At 40.9% G+C, this 23,878-nt stretch overlaps 2 protein-coding genes across 4 annotated transcripts in view; both read right to left on the minus strand.

The window, feature by feature from the left end:
* The window catches only part of LOC118426514 (coiled-coil domain-containing protein 157-like), a 1,184,186-nt gene that overhangs the window by 141,242 nt on the left and 1,019,066 nt on the right, over positions 1-23,878 (minus strand). The gene's annotated exons all lie outside the window — the stretch shown is intronic.
* Positions 5,588-23,484, minus strand: LOC118426519 (E3 ubiquitin-protein ligase RNF25-like). 2 transcript variants are annotated; one of them, XM_035835976.1, is made up of 11 exons: positions 23,309-23,484; positions 19,372-19,443; positions 18,553-18,655; positions 17,270-17,337; positions 16,891-16,960; positions 16,288-16,359; positions 15,158-15,301; positions 14,538-14,618; positions 8,394-8,525; positions 7,854-7,989; positions 5,588-7,643 (listed from the first exon to the last, which is right to left on the minus strand). In XM_035835976.1, exons 1-11 carry the CDS (start codon positions 23,377-23,379, stop codon positions 6,688-6,690), a joined length of 1,905 nt encoding a protein of 634 aa, XP_035691869.1. In that variant the 5' UTR covers positions 23,380-23,484; the 3' UTR covers positions 5,588-6,687. The 2 variants fall into 2 exon arrangements, with proteins under 2 accessions (XP_035691869.1, XP_035691868.1); XM_035835975.1 differs by having other exon boundaries at positions 5,588-7,989.

The following is a 23,878-nucleotide window of genomic DNA, read 5'->3' on the forward strand; positions in this document are numbered from 1 at the left end:
GTAAAATAGCTTCCCCTATACGAATTACGGGAAATTATTAAAAAGGCCTGCCTACGCCTTACGGAAAAGAGTATGCAGACCCTCACACAAGTCTGGTCAAGAGTGGGCTCTTTGCTCTTCGTTAGCGCAAATTCGTTACAAAAAAACCTTACTTGACACCGTAAACTTCTCAAAACATGAGGTGGCCCGATCGTCCAAAAGATTTTTGTACATAATTCTGATTCATTTATATAATTATTTGTCTGAAACTGTTAGAAAATCAGACGACAACATCTGACACAATATCTGCTGTTGGAAATATAGATTGTCCAGATTCGCCAATAGAATGGGTTTTGAAATCTTGATTTTAAAACTGCTTTTAAAAAGAAAATCTTGATAGCTCCAAATACAACATTCTGAAACCACTGTTGAATCTGGATCATTCTTCAATTTAAAAACGGACTTTCCAAATAGTGTTAAACTCTATGTGGGTTGTTGATCTTCTAAACCCGTTGTAAGGATAACATTGAAATAACATAAAAATTGATTTTTAACAGTCGCTTCTTTGCATAAACGGGCACAAAAAACCCAAATCCAGAGCTATCAAAGTTCGTTTTATAACGTTATATGAACGTTTATTTTTTTGAATGGAGGTTCAGTCAAAGAAGTTTGCAGTTTTGCAAATTTTGAACCTAGTTCGACTTCGAGATCAGACGGACTATGAAGACATGGGCTAGCTATCCTTCTGACATTAGGGTTGATTCTCGAATACCGCGGGAGGGTGTTTACAAAGACCATCTTGCACTTCTGCTCCCTTATTGATATATAAAGATTAATCCCCACTAAAAGACCCACCCTGAGTTGTTCGTGATTTGTCCCTTGTAGTCAGAAGGGTTTCTTTGCCCATGTTTGAGTCAACTGTTTGGGAGAGCTCTATTTTCACCTATACCTCATTCGGACAGTGGTAAATTTGATCACCGATATTTCAAACAATTTCTACACAGAATACTGCACAGTATCATATTCTCTGGAACAGAAATCTGAGATAAAAATGTCCCCAAAGGCTAGCCATCCCAGTGACAGCGTTCTGACCAAATCGCCTACATCTCGCCATGTTTTCTAACATTCCCACACGGTGTTGTGTGAGTGGAAGTATTACCTAAAAAAAAACAAAGGAAAAGAACTGTAGATACAGAAGCATGTAAAATCCCGTATTTCCATGTAGTAGACCAATGCCTGTCCAATGCAATAGACGTAATAGTAGCTCTACAAGCGACGAAGCTAAAATATAATCAGTTTAGTTATGGCAGGAATCACGACCAATCAAACGCGGCGTAAGTTAATGGCAGTTCAAAAGTTCAAGACGCAGCCGTGTTATCTGACGCTCGATTGGGCTATGAGGATTTCACGCGTATGCTTCTTTTGGCTTTCTCTCAGCTATATCAAAAAATATAGAGCAGTAGTTAGCCAACATTGAAATCTCTTTCTGTCTTCTCATAAAGACCTTATAACTCTGATAATGATATATCCAATACGCGTGGGTCATTGTTGCATAAAATTTGTTTATACTTTACAATAATTTCAAATCACGGTGCTATTAGCAATCGTTTTGTTACATTCTGGGAGAGGCTTCAATTTTAAAGGCTGTAAATGCTGCATTTGCGGTTGTTCGTTTGTTACATGGGTGTCCATATGTCAAGAATGGTTTTCTTCTTTTCCACAATGTTACTTGTTTAAATATTGCAACATGCAATACATCTTTGTAAAGGGTTAGTGAAAGTTGATCTTTGGTGAAGTCACTGACGCAAAAAAAAAATTAAATCAACTTTGCGGTCGCCGATTGGCTGACAGTCTCTAACGTAGGGACCAGAATAGCCAATCACGGCGCACCCTATTCTAAGAAGCAACCACTACACTAAAGCTTACATTTTCACGTGCCCGCGACAACTTTAATCAACATATTATCACGATTCGTCAAATTTTGTGAATTCTATCTTAAATTCTATAGATTATTCCGTAAGCCGCAAAAGTATGTATAAGATGACAACTACATAGAGATAGATAGATAAATAGATATATTGAATATATGTATGTTAACCAAAAAGATAACTTACTGTTAGAACCATGTTTTAGATTTACAACAGATAGCAATAACAAGAGTTCACCTCCTATGGAGTGGTCACCTGAATTACACAAGATAAACGGTAGAGGGCGCTGCTTTGATGTAATTTCATGATTGTGTGCTTCACAATGTGAACTCAGACGCTTGGTATAAAATAAAAGAATCTCCGACCAACAACACGCGTGGGTTGTCTCTCATTGTTCACTGTGTTTACTTTAAGTTTACGTTTGTTGTATTGTACGTTATAGACATACCTTCCATATGACCGATTTGCTATTCTAGTTACTGTAGAGATTGAAGAAAGACACCATCAAAATTTTACCCGTATTTGATATCAATAAAACCTGCTTAAATATGAATATTAACAAACTGAACTCTTGTGAGTCCAGCAGTCTGACAGCAAAACTTGAGAAAAGAACGGAAGACCACAGAAATGAACTGCTTCCGTAAAAGTCTAGGGATCACACATCGAGACACTATCTTACATACTGAAGTACGAGATAGAGTCATGTAAAACTTCAGTTCGTACGAAGACATCCTAAACATATAGTAGAGTTATTCCCCTCTAAAGGGATGATGCAACTACACATGCGCGGAAAATTTCCTGACATGCCTATCAAGTTCTGGGAATTCTTGTCAAACGGACGCTCTCTATACTGTTAGGCTCGCCTCATGAGGCGTTGCCAAAAACTAAAGTAGTGCGGCCACGTGTCACCGTAATCGGGAGTGTATGTATACAGAGAGTGTAGTTCTCTAGCCTCCACCAGGCCTTTCTACGGGGTGTGGGGATCTTAGAATTCGGAAGAAAAAAAATCGGGAAAGCGGCCGGAGGAGCCAACGCTTAGGCCTAGGGTCATGTTTCGCCGCCCGACTTCTCTGGTAGCAAAACTCCCCTGACAAATTGTTCTCCCTATGAACCAGCGTAGTCAGTTTGGTAGATACTAATAATTCCCAGCATATTTTTCAGTAAATCTAACGCAAGATTTCCAAACCGGGGCCAGGCCGGGCTATTTGTGGAAACGAAAAATAGAAATGTATACGGAAAAATATACACAAATAATGCCCACGACTATTCTCTTTACGTCTTGTGCAGTTTGGTGTCTTTTATATATCTCATACTTTTCGTTCCCGAAAGCTGCCCGGCCGGGCCCCGGCTTGGAAATGTGACGTAGGCCTTACCAGCACAGTTTTTAATAGGAGGTCTATGACCTGAACGCCAGTGTGTATTTGAAAACAAGAAAAAGATAAATATTTCTAATAATGAGGCTTTACGATTTAATTGATACATGGGAAATATTCTAATTTCCTAACGGTTCTGATTCCTCTACACCTACCAGTCGTTCCACGAACATAAACAAAATAATGCTCGTTTGATAACGACATCCGAATTTGAGACGATCCCGACGTTCCAGGCAGCCGTCTTTCTTCTCCCAACTTTCGATCGCTCAGATATGACAATCTTACTCATCCCTGTAGGCTCCGTAAATTTCTCTCTCCTGTAATAATCGAACTCTTAACCCCCCAAACCACCCTTCAAACTCCACAAATCGAATAAACGGGATAACAGATATGTTCTAGTGAGAAATAATCGATGGAAACTGAAATGCGGAGTGGTACATGTATATCGATCTGTCCATCGGTCGATTGAGAACCAAATCGCGCAAATAACCGTGAAACATCAGTCATAGTAAATATCGGGCCCCAGACACACATATCAAGTCTGCACAGAGGTATTGAAGACAGGGAAAGCGTATCTTTTTGCCATTCTCAAAGGGGATATTGTATGTCTATGGCATTTTCCACGGACAAACTATAGATGCTGAAATCAATATGTCTGAAGTACAATGGCAATGGGTTGGCGTTTGACTGAAGACTTTGTGATTTTTGAGAAAGATGCTTTCACTACATATACTGTCATTGAGGGATAGAAATTGCAAAATCTACTAGGGAAACGGGAGGAAGAAAATTCTCGGTTTTAGGTTTAATCTCATCCTGGGATTGTTTTTTAAGGGCACAACCCGCCGTACGCGTGCAAATACGTGCTGTCTACGTGGGCAATCTTTTGGGATCCGTAAGTGGTACGTACCGCCTCCGTATGAACTCGTAGGGAATCCGACGGGTTTTGGAACACGCAGACACGTCGTAGAACTTTACGTGCAGGCAAAACTTTGTGTGCCATCGGGCTGCGGATTCGCCCCTAGTACGTGCCAGTACGGGCGACGCGCCTGCCCTGTACACCCTGAACGTTTTTCAGAAATACGAGTAAGTGGCGGACGTGGCCTCCCAATAAAACGTACGGACAAATTGCAGGTACAGCGGGTTGTGCCCTTAGCTTAACGCACTGTATTACATTTAAAGGCCGATTAAGCCACGTTGATTGTATCATATGGATGAAATCCTCTTGGAACCCCCAAAACTGGTATTAGCGTGTGAAAAACATCTTGGTAAAGAAAAGCTGTCTTCGTTATTAAATCTTCTTTTTTACTTTCTATTCCGTTTTCCGGTACTTTTCGGTGAGAAAACAATCCCAAGCGTGGCTAAGCTTGTAAGCGTGTAAGCTAAGGGGGGATACAAGCTTAGCCGCCTTTGGGATTGTTTTCTCACCGCAAAAGCGCCACCTACATCGGCTACAGATAGCGGTGAGAAGAAAACTCCAGTTATAAGCTGTGACGAAGATGTCTGAGAGACATCGAAACGTAAGCAATGTATAAGTACCTGCTGGCTGTGTAAAAAGAATTCTCCTATATCCTAGGAGACATTTAATATTCTATTCTTCCAATTCGCCACAGATGTCACTATTTTCCAAGCAGAGGTTATGGTGGGGTTCCAGTAAAGACCGTGATATCTTTCGTCCACATAGAGAAATGCAGACGAAAGAAATCATGACCACTTCTTGATCCCCTAAAAGAATAACTTCATCTTAAAGACCACTGCTCGTTTCTTGAAAGTCCATTTTGTATGAAAATTGGCTCTTAAGTCGACATGAAATCTTAAACGTATCTTGACCTTGTCAAAGTGACCTTCATCCATATTGCAATGAGGCACTGTCCTTCATTAAGGTCAAACTTTTAACATGAATATTCATAGCACTTGTAATTAGGCCATGTTGAATTGATAATGTGGATGACATCAGCGCACGCATCAGTTTTTGGCCAAATCCAACAAAAAAGACTTCCAACTATACTGAAATACTGTAAATGCATTTGAGTTCGCGGGGATTTAATTTTACGGTAATTTTGTCAATACCAGAATATCAACCCCAATGATGAACCGGGAGGAGGGGGGATACAAGTTTAGCCACATTTGGGATTGTTTTCTCACCGCAAAAGCGCCACCTACATCGGCTACATATAGCGGTGAGAAGCAGAACTCCAGTTAGAAGCTCTAACGAAGGTGTCAGAGAGACATCGAAACGTAAGCAATGTAAGTACTTGCTGGTTGTGTAAAAAGAATTTTCCCATTATCCAATACCAGTCTGAGAATAGCTTCAAGTTCAAGTCTTTATTTGTTCTTCAATGACTGAGATAACATGTTGAGGTTATGAGCATCAGGCATATATTACGCAAGTCGTGTACTCCAAAATTTTTGGTACTCAAAATTAATGTACATGTATTGGAGAAAGTAGTGAAAATTCAACTTGTATGGTATACAGTAGTCTTGCTTTTCAGTCCATCACTATAGCACAGAATGCATACGTACCGTAACATATGACTATATGGTACAATAAATACAAGACTAAGTAGAGTTTGTATTGATTTAAGAATGATATATTTCCATTTAAGCATAATAATGCATAGAACAACATTTTGCTGTATGAACTGTGTATGTAAATTTCCTTTTCATTTTTGGTGTACACTAAATTTTTAGGAGAAAACTAATATATTCAGAAAGGCAGTATTGAAAAAAAATCAGTATAAGCCATTTAAAGATTAGTAATTCAATCAGTATTCGTTAACATTCCAGTAAAATTTCCCAAATTGTTGCAAGTTATATAAATCAACATAATCATCTTAGAATTATCATTCTGACTACAGTCTTGTTTTAAACAGTTTTTTCTATTAATATTGCTCACATCATTCCATCTGTAAGGCCTAAGAAAAAAATGTTGTGTTTCTTGTTTCCTTACCTACCCTAGAAAAACCTGCCGACCCTAGACTTTTTTTGGGTTGGGCAGTGGAGTCACATAGCTTCCAGTTAGAATTTGTAATCAGCCTGCTTCCCATTGAAGTAAAAAAAAACAAAAAAACACTGCTTATCTCTCATGAATGATAAATGTACTTTGTAATTTAAAAATTCACAAAATTAAAGTTTGACATTGAAAGACAAGTATCCTCATGCATTTTAGTTTAACTCCACAGTAACTAATATGTATCACAAGAGTTTTGGCCAGCCTAAAAAAATTACAAGTTAGAAAAAAACCTACTGACCCTAATTGTTTCTGGACTAAAACAGGAAACAAAACTTTTTTTTCCTAGGCCTAAGAGAGAGTAGACGGACAGAGAGTTGGTATTGATCCACTAATGCACTACCTCAGTCTCTACAGGGTTCTAACCGTATCTGATGTACAGGGACTGTCTCAGTGTTTGTCATCTGAAGTCATCGAATCCGGGTGGGGGCCTAGTGAAACCCTTCTTGTGATTGGTTTTCTCAAACCCAGGCGGGGGCCCCAGCGGGCTTATATCACGCGTTTTATCGTTAGTCACAGTTCTGGCTTCACATGCATCTTCCTTCGCAGCCGAATGATCCGATTTCTTCCATTTTCCGTCATCCTTCTCATTTCTTATACCCTGTTGGTGTGGTTGAGTCCGTTTCTTCTCAACCGTTGCGTTCCCTTTATCACTTTTTATTTTGTCGTCAGCCCTTCTACCTCCAGACTGGCTACCAGGGTTCTGTCGTTGGAAGTCTCGTTGCCTTGTGCGGTTTTGGGTCTTCTTTGGGTGATTGTCGCCTCTATGTTGTTGATTGTGATACCTTTCGCTATGCCCCTGTGAGGAATCGGATATGATGGTCCTTTGTTCATTCCTAGACGCAGGAAGCCCATTTTGATAAGTCTTCCTTTGTTGCTCCCTTTTATCATTGGATCTAAAGTACTCCTTTCCTTGTTGCTCCCGTCTATCACTGGTACTGATGTACTTCTTCTTATCAGCCTCATCTCCATCTCTAAGCTGTGATTGGCTGCCAGGCTGTGACCGTACATAACCCCTTTGTCTATCCGACCTGGTTGACTGATCTGAGCCTTTGTGTACGAATGAGATGCTTTGTTCAGGCTTGGCGGACTCACTGCCATCAGTTTTGCTGTTTCCTTTTTTTCCCGTCTCTTGTGGTTCATCGAATCTATCCTCATCTCTTTTGCCTGTAGGTTCTTTGATTACGGTTTGCTTTTCCTCCTCATTCTCTCTTTTCTGTCGTTCTTTTACTTCTATCTTCACCTTCTCTCCATCTCTTGGGCTCTTCCTTCCTTCTCTGTACTGTCTTCTGTCCCCTCCTTTACTCCTATCCCTCCATCCGTCTCGAGGATTTTCACGTCTCCCTTGGTACCTCCCTGCCCCCCTCCCCCTCCCGGCTGACCTGACCTTTCGTTCACCTTCGGGTCTCCGTCGTTGATCCTTTTCCATTTCCCGCGCAATCCCCGCGCTCTTCCCGTCTCCGGGCACGGATCCAGCCGAACGCGGCTTACGGTCCAACGACCGCGCCGTTTTTGTGATGTCTGTCCCCGTGGCACCCTTGTCTCCATTACCAGCTTTACTTATCCCTGCAGTTTTAACTGTTGCCATTACCCCAATCCCAGCCATTTCTCCCTCTGCATCAGTACCGGTAGGGTCCTCTGGGGTTCGCTCCGTGCCATCGGAAGCGACGTCTGGCGTAGAATCTCCCTCTGGGCGTGGAGTCTGGATAAGCACAACGAGAGCAATGTGAACACATTAGACGTGTGCGGCTAATCATAAAAGTGGGAGGGATAACTGTTACATTCAAGGAAATGGTAATGTTATCACTATAACTGATAATAATAGTAATCTTTTCAAAGTGTAGAGCCGCTGAGGATAACTATCCAGCATTGGTTATGGCCACTAGTGATTGCAAGCCATTTGAGAATTGGACTAATATTATGTTGTTGGGGCAGCGTATACAATGTAATACAGCAATGAATTTTGTACAATGTACTCTGATTGGAATGATTCAATAAAAATAACTATACAAAATTTGAAATACACTTAGGGTGAGCAGATGCTGCATGGTACAAACTTTTCATGAATTCCATCATTTCTTATGTTTTTAACAAAGCAGGACTTACCTCTAACTTAATGAAGAACTTGTTCTTCTCTGCCTCGATGTCTATGATTCCTCCCTGTGACTGCTGTTTCTTGTAGACCCTGGCCATGTCAGCCTGCCACCTCATCATGGCTTTGTCTGGTTTGTACTCATCCTAATGCAGAACCACAATACAAAATCTTAGATAGAATGTGGAAGCCGCTTAATTGCACACCCAATTTGCCAGCGAATTCCGTGCAATTATCCGGCATGTGCGATAATGTGGAGTTGGTCATTTGGACCGCATCAACACGGTCGGAGGGGCCGAGAGGTGGTATGGGAGGTAGTACAACGCACAGTTTATTCACATGTTACAGTAGTGCTGTACCTGTTGTGCTCCGGACATCATATACATGTCTTCACGAAACATCGTACTGCAATGCACTTGAAATCGAAACTAAAAGTAAGTTATATGTTATGTAGCTGCCTGATCACGAAACTAAAGCATTGCACCGCCGAAGGCGAGTGTTATGTCCGTCTGTAGGCCCCGAGTCGCTGTGTTGTTTCCGACTGGCTGCCAAGAACATAAAACCACTGCATAAGTATTTCCCCTAATTACAGTAATTAGACAATGGACAGATAGAGAACAGTTTTTATTGAGTATGTCACAGCAAGTTGTCTGCCAAATTGTAATGCGGGCTTTGACGACCTTTAGCGGGCGGGCGTCTCTTTTGATCCCAATAACAATTTCATACATGTTGTCAGTATAGAGACTTCACAAAGGCCGTTTTCGGCTTATTTGTACCCTGCCTGACGATTTTTAGCACGCCTTTTCAGTCAATTTGTTGACAATGTTTGACAAATTTTCGTGCAATTATCCAGCGTTGGTGATTTTTTGTCGTGCAGATAAGCGAAGTCACTTACAAAGGAGTGAATTTGGGATTTTGGGATTCCGTGCAAGTACCCGAAGTGTGCAATTAACTGCACACTTCGGAGTGAAGAGGTGCAATTAACTGGCTTCCACTGTACAACATGGTGTACATATTCTGTGCTGACTTAACCCATGGTACCAGCCCGACCACAGGTACGATAGACTCATCGGATGGCTGAAATCCTCAAAAGCACACCTTTCAATATGAAATGCAACAAAAGTTGAGAAACTCTGTTGCCCTCAAACAAAAAATCATAACAACAGCAACTCAAATGTTCAACAGCGCAACTTATATGGCCATGCTTTGAGCCATGCCACAAATCCAATAAAGAAACAGTTATTTTGGAGAACTGATCTTTTGCTTTCTATTGGAAGCACACATATTCTTTAAGTCCTAAATATCTAACCGGTGGAACAATTTTTACATCATCTACAACAGCACTGCACTCATCCACTATCCGTAAGAGGCCCTCTTTGACCGCAAGATACTGACCGCAGCATTTAGTACAAATCCAACAATCTCTTGGATACCGAAACTTTCCTACCTAATACTGTCAGTAATAAACAATCTTTCATCTCAACTAGTTTTTAAATCAGGTGGGAGCAATAAAAGAGAAGATTATTATCAACCTAAGCAGACACTTCTACAGCCCATTTACATTATTGGCCATACTGTGTGCGCATTACATCTAGGACTTCAGTCGATAACTGAATCCATTCATACTAACTATGGTTTAAAAGAAAAGCTGTCTGGCCTTTTGAGCCAAACCGATTTCACCAGTCAACAATTCCAGCTGATACGTTTACAGATGGAACATGTTAGCGATCGACCTCCGGCCATTTGCGATGATAAACTGCTTCGGACTATTACACGACAAGCACTTCCGCCCGTCCCACGGGAAATTAGGGCGCGCTGTATGGCGTTTTACGGGCGGTAACGCCCTATCTTTCTTGGCGGCGAGTTTGGAGAACTGCTGAAGACTGCTTTAATGGTACTGGTAGGGACCACAGAGGCAGTTTCTTGAATCAATATGTCAATAGTCTAATTCTGCTGTATGGTAGTTACCAAAAATAGACACTGAAATGAACAGTTTTGTGGATGGGCAGTCTGCCTTAAGCTAAGATTGCACTGCTGATAGTGACTTAAGCTTTACTTAGTACCGATTTTCCATATTCTCTCCCCTTGTAACATATTTCTTATGATAATCGAATAGCAGTGAGGATTTGACATGGTTTTGCTTCAAGACATTGTGTGAAAAATATTCCGTTTTGAGTACTACTTGGAATCCGTATGCAACGCTGTCGAAAAAAATTGAATACCAGAAGTTGGACATGATACCAGTTATGATAATAATGTTCTTACATTTTTTTGTTTATGGACACCATATTTTCGCAACTGATGACAGGTGCATTGAAATTTTTTTTTTGGGGGGGGGGGGTATGACATTAAGTACTGTAACATGAGGGCCTGCAGACCTTCCAAATCTTCCCACACATCCTCGATGACGGGGAAAGAGCCATGATGACAAAGACATGAAAAGAATAACACTCAACAGTTTGGTTGGTACCTCGGGTGATGCCGAATAAACCGTGTCGTAGTCTATATGAACTGCATGCTAATCAAAAACAAAACATCTGGATATATGCAGGCCGACTCCCTGTTGTAGTATATAAATAGCACTCCTATGGGGCATCAAATGGAAGTTATCATAAATCACATAATAACAAAACTGTATATCTAGCATAATCATGATTTATGATCATAATTGTCAAGATCAATTTTCCAGTTCAAATCAAATGTTGCATGTGTATTTGGTATCAAGTTGATGATGAAACCATTGAGGAGTTAGTACTGCTGGGACTATATATGTAAAGAAGGGGTTTTTCTTAGTCTCCAAGCAGACCCTACGGTGCCTTAGAAATAATATCAAAGCTGGCCAGGGACTTGGTATACCGGCACCAGGGTCTGCCCTCAGTCGGGCTGATCTGACGCTATTAGCATCTATTTGTTGCCTATTAAACTGTGCTTGCCGAGTAGGTGTTAATTGCCCTCCCGGCCTGGGATGGCTCGTGCGCCCCTGCACCGTCTCACGGGAAGTCACGTCACGGGTCACCTACGATGACCGTTACCGGCAGATTTAAAATGCCGGCAACAATGGAGGCCAGAGTACGACGTGTTTTCCGCGATGTATGGGGATTCGAGCCGAAGAAAGCACAGCTTGATTCCATTTTGGCCACTCTGGAAGGCAAGGATGTCTTTGTCGGCATCGCTACCGGTCAGGGGAAATCCCTATGCTACCAATGCAAGCCATAGTTGCTAGCCGGGAGCAAACATCTGGTCCTTGACGCAGTTTTCGCCGGACGAAATTACAAAATCGCAGAACGAAATAGAAATAAACTTTCAGGAGACAGAAATGGCAGCGCTTGGCTTGTTGTGGTTCTTTCTACCGCATCCAAACATAACAGAGAGGATTACGATCAGGCGGCATGTTTTTAAAACTCATAACGTTAGTTTGGTGTTATTATATATGTATATCGAAATTTGTAGTTTGTTTGGCATTATTTTCAGACTTCAAATCGATTTTAAACTAAATATTTTATGTATTGTGGCGCTTGTTCTATTACGTTGCGATGCTGTCAAATTTTTCAATCCGGCGCCATTTGGCGCGAACCTACCGCTGGGAAGTGCGCGCTATCACTGACTTCGTCCAGTGTAAGTCGCTCGTAAAGTAATTAGCACTTGACAACAGGGTGGGGCAGCGACACCATTGTTGAATAGAAACGCTCCACCCTGTTTCAGTGCAGGCAGACCTCCGGTGCCCGTTTGACTACCTTAGCCGGCTATCTCCCTTTGGCCGGCTATACTCCTTTGCCAGCTTTGATACTATTTCTAAGGCACCGTAGGGTCTGCTTGGAGACTAGTTTTTCTAGAAAAAATTGCAAGAGGGAGCACTGCAATTGAGCAGCACTACCAAGTGTGTGTGTGTGTGGGGGGGGGGGATAGGGTTCTCTCTACCAGGGTGTGGAGTTTTAAAAATTTTAACATGAAGCATTGTATAGCTTCCTAGGGGCCAATATTAATATCAGTTGAAGACTGTGGCCGCACGTGATCCCTGGTCAATCAGAATTTTACGCTTGCCAGAGGATCTGCTCCCCAGGGTAAGGGGGTGCATGGTCAGTAAAGAGAGAGAAACATTGTTTAAGAATACTAAAAGTAGGCCAGTTTCTTTATACTGTATTCCAAGTGCGAGATCAGATCACACATATATGACTGTACTATTATAGATAAAATTTTGTTGTTCTGTATGTAGCCCCGTAGTACTATTGTCTGTATAGCTATTAGTTGTTGTTGGTTGCCATACATTGTACCTTGTGCGAATGTTGAGCAATAAAGAGCGCCCCTGTTCCCTTGTTTAAAAAAATCCCTGTGAAGGATTTCAAATTCATTTCTTGGAATAGTTGCACAGGTGCCCCTAGCCTTAAGCTTGTGGGTATGACACAATGGATGCACAACATGTAATTTCATGTTGTGCATTGAATTAACAAACTAAATTAGAGCAAAATTTCAGTAAACCTAACTACAAAACTTCCTGACGAGATTCTATAGCAAGCTTCAAATTCAATACCATATACATCATTGGCATTTGCTCATGGCTGAGCATATTTATACACATGAATAAATAAAAAGGTTTGATAGACTGATAGAGACATGATTTTTCCTCACAAAAAAGTCAAGTGTACAATTATAGTACATTCAAACACATAACCCTACACCAATATCTGGTGAACCACAATAATAAAGCACAGCTCCAATTTTAGGTGCGCAAAAGTGTGCAGTATGTGCAGCCACTATTTCCAGCACTAACATAATCTATTTAAAAGTTTGTGAAACACAATTTCCAAAAGTAGCATAAATTCTTGGGATTCTCAAAACAATATTGCCAAAATTCACAAATGAGAAGAAGCTAGAAAGTCTAGTATATTTTAATTGCCCAGGCTCATAAATTTCCAAATTGCATTCCTTCAAGCCGTGACTTTTGCTATACAGCGAGTCCCCCTGTCAACAGCTTTGCAAACTGCAGGACAAGTATCAGTCCATACTACATAAAAGTACTGTACTATGAAAGTTCATCTGATGTGGAATAGTGACGTTTTCTTGCGTGTAAATGCGCGGAGTCGACTATGAGTCAACTCCCGGAGAGTTAAGTCAGGAGTTCTATGAAAATATATCAAGCCACTTGGCACAAATTTAAAAATTTGTTGTCATAAGTTTTGCGTATCTCTAAAAAATACTGGGCACCTTGTTGTGTAAGTTTGTCGTGATTCAAAGCGATGAAATACTGCGGTTGTTACACCGCCAGCGCAGCTTGGCATTCCCAGCAACTTAGCTGCCCCATGTATAAACATAACACTCCTGATTCAGGGTTCTACCCAGAATTTTTTGACGACGCCTCAGGGGAGTCGTCAAGTGGTATATATTGCATTCAGTCTGCAAAAATTCTAGGAATTGCACAGGCATTTTTCCAAGAATGCTAGTACTCCACAGTATGCTGGGTATGCAAGTCACCCCCCCCCTAAATCTGTTCCAGATGTATCTCTGGTATGCAATGGTGGAATGTAGGTCAGACCATTGTGATGTACCGGGGATAGTACATTTCTGCTGGCTGTAGGTTTATGTTACAGGTGGGCTAGTATATTGTGCCAGGGATAGTGCGACAGGGAAGTTCCAGTCTATTTCTGATTTCAGCTGTATTGTTGTACCCTCAATCGTCGTCATGGCAATAATACATTTTTATTGCCAGTCTTGTTAGTATAGTGGAGGGGCTGGCCAAAATAACCCAAACCAATCTGCTACGCTTTCATGAACATGGGTTCATTTTGCAATGACAGAGGGTGTCAAATACCACTAGTATAATATATTATATTGATTCCTTTGTTGTGAAGTGGCAAAACAACTATTGTATTGATCATCGCCCATTCACAAGTTTTTGCAGACAATGCCCACTGGAAAAGTGATACCTCTTGGCACAAAAATCTGTGAATTTTCATTAATTTTAGCAAAACTAACCAAGAAAATAGGGAAGAAACACACTGAACACAGAAGTAGTATAGTGGAGCTGGGCCAGGAGTATACAAAAACATGTATAATGGAGGGCCTCTCACGTCTGTTATTCCATTCTCTGGGGAGGACGCTGTGATTGGACTCTGAGTGGACACAAAAAAGCATGTGCAAACCCAACTGATATGTCTTCCTACCTCATTGATCGCAGGAGGTTTTGCAGAGAGCAGTCCATCTAGGTCATAGTTGATTGGCTCCCGGCACATTGGGCACACAACCTACGGACATACAAGTTACAAGGAACTTATAATGATTAACACGTAATACACATAATCTTCAAACAGTTTGTAGCTCAACTTTCATACATCAATTAGGTCTGTGTTCAATTTCTTTTTTTTTTCAATACTTGGGGTACATGACAAAACAAGGCTCAAGAATCCACTCATATATGTTTTGAGTTTACAAATAACGCTTACTGGATAATGTGACAACAGACGTTTGTTTACTTTTGATTTGAAAACTTTCAGATTGCACCCCACAGGGAGCGAAGCTATGGCATGGAAATTCCATTGTGCCCTGTAAGTATTTGTGCGTCTTCAACGTACATGTAACATGTGCCCCCAAAACATCTATAATACTGTAGAATGTATAGCATGTACATGTAGCATTTAGACAAGGGGGTAGGCAGGTAGAGGATAGAAAAAAAAATTGCAGTGGTTTTGAGTTTGTGGCAGAGTGAAGACTGCAGACACAAAGTCACTGCAAACTTCAATGCATACATTTTACAGTAATAAACAGTATATAGTCTTATCCTTACCTCGTTCTGAGGTGTCTCTACCCTCCCAGGATCCACTGGTCCTTTGATTTCTGGCTCCTGGTCTAAGGTGTGCTGGATATATCGCCCCAGGCAGTGGCAGTGGAAGTAGTGGTAGCACTCTGTCTTGGTGAAATCATCCATCTCCTGAAAACAATAGAAATTTTACTACTCTTGGTAACATTTATCATAACCCTTCCAAAACTTAGCTCAATAGTTGAAACTCAGGGGAAACAGACCAAACAGAAGAGGAGATATCTCATGGCATACAGGGCTCGAAATACTGGGTGCATGTGCACCCAGGTGCACCCAAAAGTGAAGCTGTGCACCCAATCATTTTCAGTGGGTGCACAGGGTGCACCCAAATATTTTCTTGGGTTTATATATGTAAGATATCAGAGTATACTAGTATACATCATATTCTTGACATCTTTATAAGTGTTAGAGATATAATAAAGATATCTGTCATGGTACTTGCTTAAGAATTTGATAGCATGTAACTAAAATTGTTGTTAGGTTTTTCTGACATTCTACTGAAATTTAAGTGGTGCACCCAATGTTTTAAACTGGGCGCACCAGTGCACCTAATCCCAAAAATGAATTTCGAGCCCTGGCATAGGAGACAGCAGGCTGGCAGGTCCTTGTGTTTCTGTGGGTGGAGTAGTAATGTTGGTCACGGTTATTAAAAAATATGTTTTTGCATATGTATCCTGTCAAACATTGGAACCACAATAGAAAAGTGTTCCAGTATGTGTATGGTGTATTCAAAAACAAGATCTGAACTAGAGTCTGTAGCACACAGTTTTGTGGTGTGGGCTAAGGTGTTTGAAATGCATCGAAAGGATCTCGAGTTATAGTTGCGAACACACAACACAGACAAAACCAGTACCCCAGAGTCAGAGGTCACAGACTTCCTTCCCATTTAATACAGTAAAAGCCAGTTAATTGCACAGCGGATAAACGCACACTTCTGTTAACTGCACGGAATCCCCAAATCCCAAACCGGTACGGTCCAGCTAGATAACTTCGCATTATTGCACCAGCCGGATAATTGCACGAAATTCACTGGCAAATAGGCCGTGCAATTAAGCGGCTTCTACTGTACTATAGTAAAAAAATCTGTCAGTACTCACATTGAAGGGGTATAGGCAGATGGCACACTCACAGCTTGGCAGGTTGTTGTGAGTCAGACTGTCTTTGGCAAACTAAAAGCAGAAGTATTCAAACAGTTAAAAGTTAAAGTTAATTATGTATATTTACAGAGAGAACATAAAACATAAAAAATATTGTTCACTGCTACAACAAAATTGTATCACACAGGGTTGGATAACTATTAACTGTTCTGAAATTCACTTGTCCTATCGGGCAAGTACATAGTTTACTTACCTGAATTAACTTTTCACTTGTGCAGACATTTAAATGACATTTTTCTAAGTATTTTCAATTCCATCAATGGAATTCTTTTATTGTTGGTTCTGTTTTCTATATTGATCAATGCTTGATGCTATGACTCTGAAAGGTAACTAACAAGTATATCAAAATCTCTCTCACAGAAAAATCTTACTTGCCCGATCGGACAAGTGGAGCAGGTCATGCACTTGGCCGATTGGCACTTTCACTTGCCCTGGACAATTGGACCAGTGGACTTGTCCACCCCTGTCACATTGTGCAATAATCTCTTGAATTTGAGCTTGTCAACTTAGAATAATGTTATGAACAAAATAAGCGTAACTTACCTCTATGATTTCATACAACATAGACTCCCCTTGTCTCTCTTGAGCCAGATGTTGAAGGCTCTTGTAGAGACTGTTGGTGAATAGGGTAAAAGTTATCAATCACTGTGACATTCTACTCTTTCTGACACAAACATTTGCTGCGCTATTCTGAATATAAACCAATCACCACTGTCTCTGTATCAATGAGGCTGTATCACCGGTATAAAAGTCTTTCAGTGTACAAGATACCAGATTCTGTATCTGTATCTACATGTACATAACGTGTATTTGAGTTTTTAACCGCCCTTCAGCATAACACACCAGTAAAAGAATAGCAATATTAGGACATAAATATTGAGGAGCAGGATATCTTCTTTCTTTGAAATGAAATCTCTCTCACCTGTTGACTTGTAGTTCCGACAGACCACGTGGGTTCTGGATAGCCAGACTGGGTAACTCCTGGGGATACTTGTACAACAGAGAACATAACAAAACATGTGTTAACAATACAATCATCAAATGCTATGGTTTTGTGTTGACTAGTGTGTCAAAATAATATTTTTTTTATATTTACAGTGCACCTACAGAGACAGAGACAGGAGGGAGTGGAGGAGGCTGATACTGGATGCTACCATAGTCCCCGACCCTCAGGCATGAGGATGGGACTAGGTAAGGTAAGGTAAGGCAGGGCTCGAAATACCACCTGCATATGCAGGCAAAATTGGAGCTGTGCAGGTATTTCTGGTGTCTACATGCACCTAACCTACACTGGTCCATGTTCTGGGCTTTATACATTAATGTCCTGTCATGTAGGTGTACATGGATTGTTATTAGCTGCATTGACATTTAGTTTTACCACCTATAAAGTATAAAAGAAAAAAATAGTAATGGTACCTGAACAATTTTAGTATGATCCATATTTCCTAAATTCAGAGAGGTGCAGGTAAAATTTGTCTGGTTCAGGTAATCTTCAATGTTACCTGCACCAGTGCAGGTATGCAGAAAAAAGTATTTCGAGCCCTGTAAGGTTACGAAGGCACTGTGCCTTCCCACTCTACTAAGGTACACATACTGTACATACATGCACTACCAAAAATGCTTTTTCTTGTTTGGCTTCCTCACAGAAAATTTATCTTCCAGGAAGAAAATTATTCTGTCCCTAAGAAATGTTAGAAAAATGTGCTTGTCCACGGGGCAAGCAAATTTTTTCTCGTTAAGTTTTTGAGAAAATTTGAGATTTGTTTTCTTGTATTTCTCAAAATGCCTTTTCTTGTTTTTCTTGTTTTGCTTCCTCACAGAAAATGTATCTTCCTGGAAGAAAATAAATTCTTGTATTTCTTAAGAGTTGAATCTGGTTAGAAAAAAACAAGAATTTCTAGAATTTTTTTCTTGCATTGTAAGAAAAAATAAGAAGATTTTGCTTAAAAAAGTTAAATGTCTAAAATAATTTTTGTAGTTTCTCGTTTTGCTTGAATTTTTTCTACATTTTCTTCCTGCAAGAATATTTTTTTTTCATACAAGAATTGTCCATGGGGTAAGCAAAATAATGAGTACCTAGCTTCTGTCAGAGTTTAGGACGTTAAATGGGGGTCCTCTGTTTGACGAGAGACACCTGTTTAGCACGATAAAGAACCAGCTACACTTATTTAAAAGAGTGGAAGGTTCAACTTCACATAAGCTTACCTCTCTAGGTAACGTGATGGACAGGGTGAGTCGTACAAACTGTGCCTCCACATTATCTGCTGTTGCAGGGTGGATGGTGATCTCCACTCTACTGGGACTGCCACTGCAACCACAAATCCCTTCTGTTACATAGTCTAAGATTCCATAGAAAATCAAGTACGAAAACTAGAAAGGCAACATTTTCATTGTAACCTTTTGTCAAGCTACTTGCACACAAGGCTCGCCCTATTGCAAATTGTGTGTACAAATAAACCCCTAGGATGATCTACTTGATTTTTTGGACCTGGTCATTATCAAAGTCATACTAAAACATTGTGGCCAGCTCTAAAGTATTGCGTGCAAGAAAAATTGCAGGTATTGACATTAACAGCTACATGTAAATATCCAACCTAAGCTCTGATTTGCTAGTACTGACAGAAGAAGAAAGAAAAAGAACATCACTAAAACAAAATGTATTCCCTTCCACAGAAAACATAGAATATGATAAATACTGCACTACCTGTATTGTAAATGGGGTTACTCTCCAAGCAGAGGTTAGGTTGGTTTTTTTTAACCTTTTTTAGGCATATTTATCGATATCAGGCTTTCTATTTTGTACCGTTTTCTTTATAATGTCTTGCAGTGAGACATCAAGAAAATGGTACAAAATAGAAAGCCCAATAAAAATGCCTAAAGATGTAAAAAAAACAAACAGCCAGAACCTAGCCTCCGCTTGGAGAGTAAAATGGGGTACCAATATGCTCCAGTTATGTGCCCATTCAATCATCTTACATTGCAATTATAGTAAAATACCAGATTGTTAATGTTAGTTTCACTGACCTGTCCCCATGCTCTACTAGTAGCTCATCCAGGTAAATAGACTCCAGGATTTCTAGTTCCACTTGCAGGGTGCTACGGAATAGGAGAATCATAAAGGAATTTGACCAACAGCTTTGAAGCAAGGCGTAGGAAAATGTGTTATTCTTTTCTACAAAGATTAACGTCTTCCAATAATATCATTGTCCAGCACTTGCTGACGTCAGACATGTTCTACAGAAATTCTTTTTTCCAGAACTGTTATGACTTATTGTACAGGTAGAGATTTTAATGTACAGTCAAACCTGCCCAAGACGACCACCCGGGGACCGGACAAAAACGGTCGATTTGGACAGGTGGTCACTGAGAAGAGTATCGACTCAAAACATGCCCTATGCAAAGTATAACGGTTTCCGTTGTGTTTAATGGCAAATAGCAAGCACACTGCACGCACGCAAAGAAGCGAGGTATTTAATGTCAAATAAAACACGCACACTGTAAATTGTAAATTTAACCCCAGCTTTTATACGATACAGTATAATATTTGTACACTAACGTTTTAGACAGTAAGGGAACTTTGATGCTGTCAGTTACCATACACGCCTCTATGCGTCGCTGTGTTCTTGATCGCCGTATCTGAAATAACTACGGTGCACCTTTCGAATTCTATGCCCGGTACGTCCCAATAGCGTACTTACCCAAGGGTGAATGTACAGTACAGTTGGACAAAATCACTCACACAGATCTTTCTTTAAAAGGTATGAGCTACACAGATCTTTCATAGAAATTTCCTCCCATATTACAGTAGACTGCCACATTGACCTACCCATTGACCACCGCAATCTTTATTCTAAACATAACATCGTAATGGCAGTCAAAATCCGACGCAAACTGGTCGATTTCGGCACAAAATCGCACTAGTTATCATCAAAAATCGATGAAAACCTCAATTTTGAAAATGATGCGGTCGTTAAGGGGCCCAATTTGGGCCGGTCGCGGTCGCGTTGGTCAGGTGGTCGTTGAGAAAAGGTCGCTTAATGCTTACGTCAATAGGAAAAAAAATCGGGACCGAGAAAAAGCGGTCGAAATGGCCAGGTGGTCGCTGAGAAGAGGTGGTCGCTCGGGCAGGTTTGACTGTATATGTATGTATCTTTTGTGTGTCTATGGGTTTTTAACCTGAAATAAAGAATAAAGAAAGGGGTGTGGAGAATTAACAAGCGCTTGAACCCCACTGTTATACACTACTCCCTCTTTTCTTTTTTAGATTCGTCCTAGAATATCCAAGTTTGACATCCCTTTGCAGTAGGGGTATGGTGTGCCAGTTAGTACAAAACCATTTTTTTTCTGAATGGACCAGTCCGGAAAAACTGGACCTGAAAAAATTTGATGAACCGGACCCATTGGAAAAGGAAGAGATCATACGATCAGGCAGTCCCATGTTTTGGGCTAAACAAGAGCAAAGTAGAGTAGAATCTATAGTAGTCATTTCTACCAAGTTTTGCAGTCAATTGTACATAGGCAGTTAGCCTTGTAGGATTTTAAAACGCCAATGGGAGTTTCCACAAAACAGATTTCTTTGTAGCGAAATGGACTGACTATTGCTTTGAGTATCGTCCATTCACATGTTTTCACATACTGAATCAGGTCCAGGTTCAGGTCCGGACCTGGACCTGATCCTCTGGACCTGAACCGGACCTGGACCTGAAATTTCTGTAGTGACTGTACTACGCGCCCCTCTGGTTGTTTCACTGGTTCCCACACCGGCCCTGTGAGTAACAGGCTAGAGATGTGCCACATAGTGAGTAATAGGCTAGCGGATGTGCCACACTAGACTGTGCGTAACAGGCTAGAGATGTGCCACACAGGGATATCGAACTCTGAGATTCGAGGACGAATCTTAAAAAGAAAAGGGTACAGTAACCGCCTATCATCCTTGCCAAGGAGCTCTGAGCTTTTGTGGCGACACCGGTAGCGTGCTTGATTTGTAATCTGCATGCCGACCCAGGTTCGATCCCGGGTGTCGACATGTTTGTTTCTTTCTGTTCTTACTTGCCCCTCTGAATTTCTACATATCCTCTACAATATTGTAAAATTAGGGACCGTACGGCATTTAGCGAGGGGGGAGGGCCGGTCGCCAGGGGGGGGAGGGCCAAGCAAAAAAATATTTTGCCAGGGGGAGGGCCTAGCAAAAATGTTTTGAGTTGGGGGGAGGGCCAAGCAAAAAAAATATAGCTTGGTCTGCCAGCAAAATATGTCCCTTAAAATCCAAGAAACGGCGTTTCAGAGGGTCAATATTTCAAAATTTTTCTGGACCTCTGCAAGGGATCGCCCGAGGTTGGCGCTCGGGACACAGTGAAAATGCGAAAGGGAGGGGGCGGGGCTTATACATCGCCCTCGAAAACCTTCTTCACGTACAGAAATGTTATTAAACTCTAGAGTAGTCTGCCAGCAAAATTTACCCGTCTTATTGCCCTCAAAATGTAAGAAATGGCGTTTCAGAGCTCAAGGGTAAATATTTGCAAATTTCCCTGGATCCCTTTTGACGTGACCGGCCTCCCGCCTTTCGTGGCCGACATCGTGATAATGTGTTCGAGGGGATTTAATTTTGTATTTCTAAATTGAAATGCCATTAAAGTTAGCTTTGTTTGTCAGCAAAATATCTCCTCAAACTGAAGGAAATAGCTTTTAAGAGGGTCAAGATTTCAAAATTCTCCCGGACCTACCTTGCGATTCTTCGTGCCTTTGGCGCCGAACATGGTGTTCGGAACGTCGTTCTCAAAAACTTGAAACCCTCGTATTTTTTTTTCATAGAAATGTCGTCTAACCAGCAAATTTTCCCATAAAAAAGCAATGCAGGAAATCGTGGCAAAAAAAGCGTGGCATTTCTAAAAGATCTCCTGCAAGTCTGCGTCCTCATGCCCGCCGGCGGCTAGAGAGAGAGGTCTACCCCGCCCCGCCGGCGTCACGCGTCGGCGCCCCCCTCCCCACTACAGTTTTGGTTAGTCGAATCGTGCCGTCGTTTTGGTTTTCATTTTTTTTCCCGATTTACCGTAAGTTAATACCACCACAGAACCAAGAAAAAGTCCAAAATATATGTAAATTGAAAATAGGTTCCGTCAAGCCGCTCAGGCTCGCGAGCGGGGCGCGCTCCGCGTCGTGGCGCAAATCTACTAGAAATCCAGATACAAATGCTTTTTAGGTGTTGTTTTAATATCATAACAATGAAATAACTTCTATAAAGCAAATATTTATGCCTCTATGAAGCAGATATTTATCCCTCTATTTAGCAGATATTTTGAGCCATTCTGTTTTCCTTTTTTTACTAGGGGTGAGAGATCTGCTTCTCGATGAATCATGACAAAGTATGACGCAAAGCACATTTCCAAATGGGAGCGCAGTGTTTTATTGGCGTCTTGAATATTTTTTTTCAAAGTTGATAGGAGGGGGGAGGGCCAAGCAAAAATATTTTGTCTTCGGGGGAGGGCCTTGCAAAAAAAATTTTACCTGGGGGGAGGGCCAGGCAAAAAATGTTTGACCCGACCCTCTGGCGACCGGCCCTCCCCCCTCACTAAACGCCGTACGGTCCCTTAGCAAATAAGATTTGGGGAGGGGGCTATGCTTTCACAGATCTGCATTTAATATCAGTACATAATAACCAGACTCTAGAGTTACTACATGTACAAACAAAAATCCACAGCAATGACAAGTCAAAATCAGGTGACAGTCGTTACTAGAAAAGTAGAAATCCTTCTTTAAAAAATCTGTGATTGCATAACACCCGTATACCCGGAACCCTAAGATCGATTTTTTTTTTCAAAAGTTTGTAGTGTGTTACGGACATAACGTTTGGTGTTAGCACTTAGTTGTGATCCTAGAACAGCCTACAGAGGTATAGCTACACCCAAACTATTTCTTTATGTGGATATTAGAAGGATAAAGTGACATTTTAACCGAAAATTACCTGTTTTCCATACATTCTGCCAAACATTCCGCCATCTTGCCGGTAACTCGAACTGTAAGGTCAGAGGTCATAAGCGGACATTGACCTGAAGTGAAAAATGTCTTTTCAGCCAAATTCTTCAGACAAATCACTGTTTCTGTCCTTAGTACATTCTAGAATTTGTTGAAATGTCCATCATATTTGTAAATAAACTGACCAACTGTGGAGTAAAAGACCTTTTTCTGAAAAAATTGTTTGAAAAGTTTCGTACGCATGCGTGGGAGTCATTTGTGGGTGGTTGGAGCGGCTCAGTCTAAATACTGGAATATTTAAAAATGTTTCGCAATATAACAGAATACACATAAAGGAGGGTGAAATCTACCAAAACACAACAATTTAACATTGAAAGTTGCTATGTTTTGGCATAAAATGGTCTACGTAGGAAATTAGGAAGAAGAAATTACCAGAAAATACTGATGAACAACCAAGCATTTCAATAATAATAAAAAAAAAACTACAACCACCAGACTGGGTTCCTATTGACATTTTATGGCTATTTCTTCTACTCAGAGCCATATATACATTCTTCTT

This window comes from Branchiostoma floridae, chromosome 11, assembly GCF_000003815.2.
Source record: "Branchiostoma floridae strain S238N-H82 chromosome 11, Bfl_VNyyK, whole genome shotgun sequence".
Classification (NCBI taxonomy): Eukaryota; Metazoa; Chordata; class Leptocardii; order Amphioxiformes; family Branchiostomatidae; genus Branchiostoma; species Branchiostoma floridae.

Excerpts from the sequence above, each read along its gene's own strand:
- LOC118426519 (XM_035835975.1), bottom strand. The coding sequence starts at position 23,379 with ATGACCTCTGACCTTACAGTTCGAGTTACCGGCAAGATGGCGGAATGT. Across the intron at positions 16,961-17,269 it reads TCGGAACTACAAGTCAACAG|TCTCTACAAGAGCCTTCAAC; the intron begins GTGAGAGAGATT and ends ATTCACCAACAG. Across the intron at positions 15,302-16,287 it reads TCTGCCTATACCCCTTCAAT|GAGATGGATGATTTCACCAA; the intron begins GTGAGTACTGAC and ends TATTGTTTTCAG.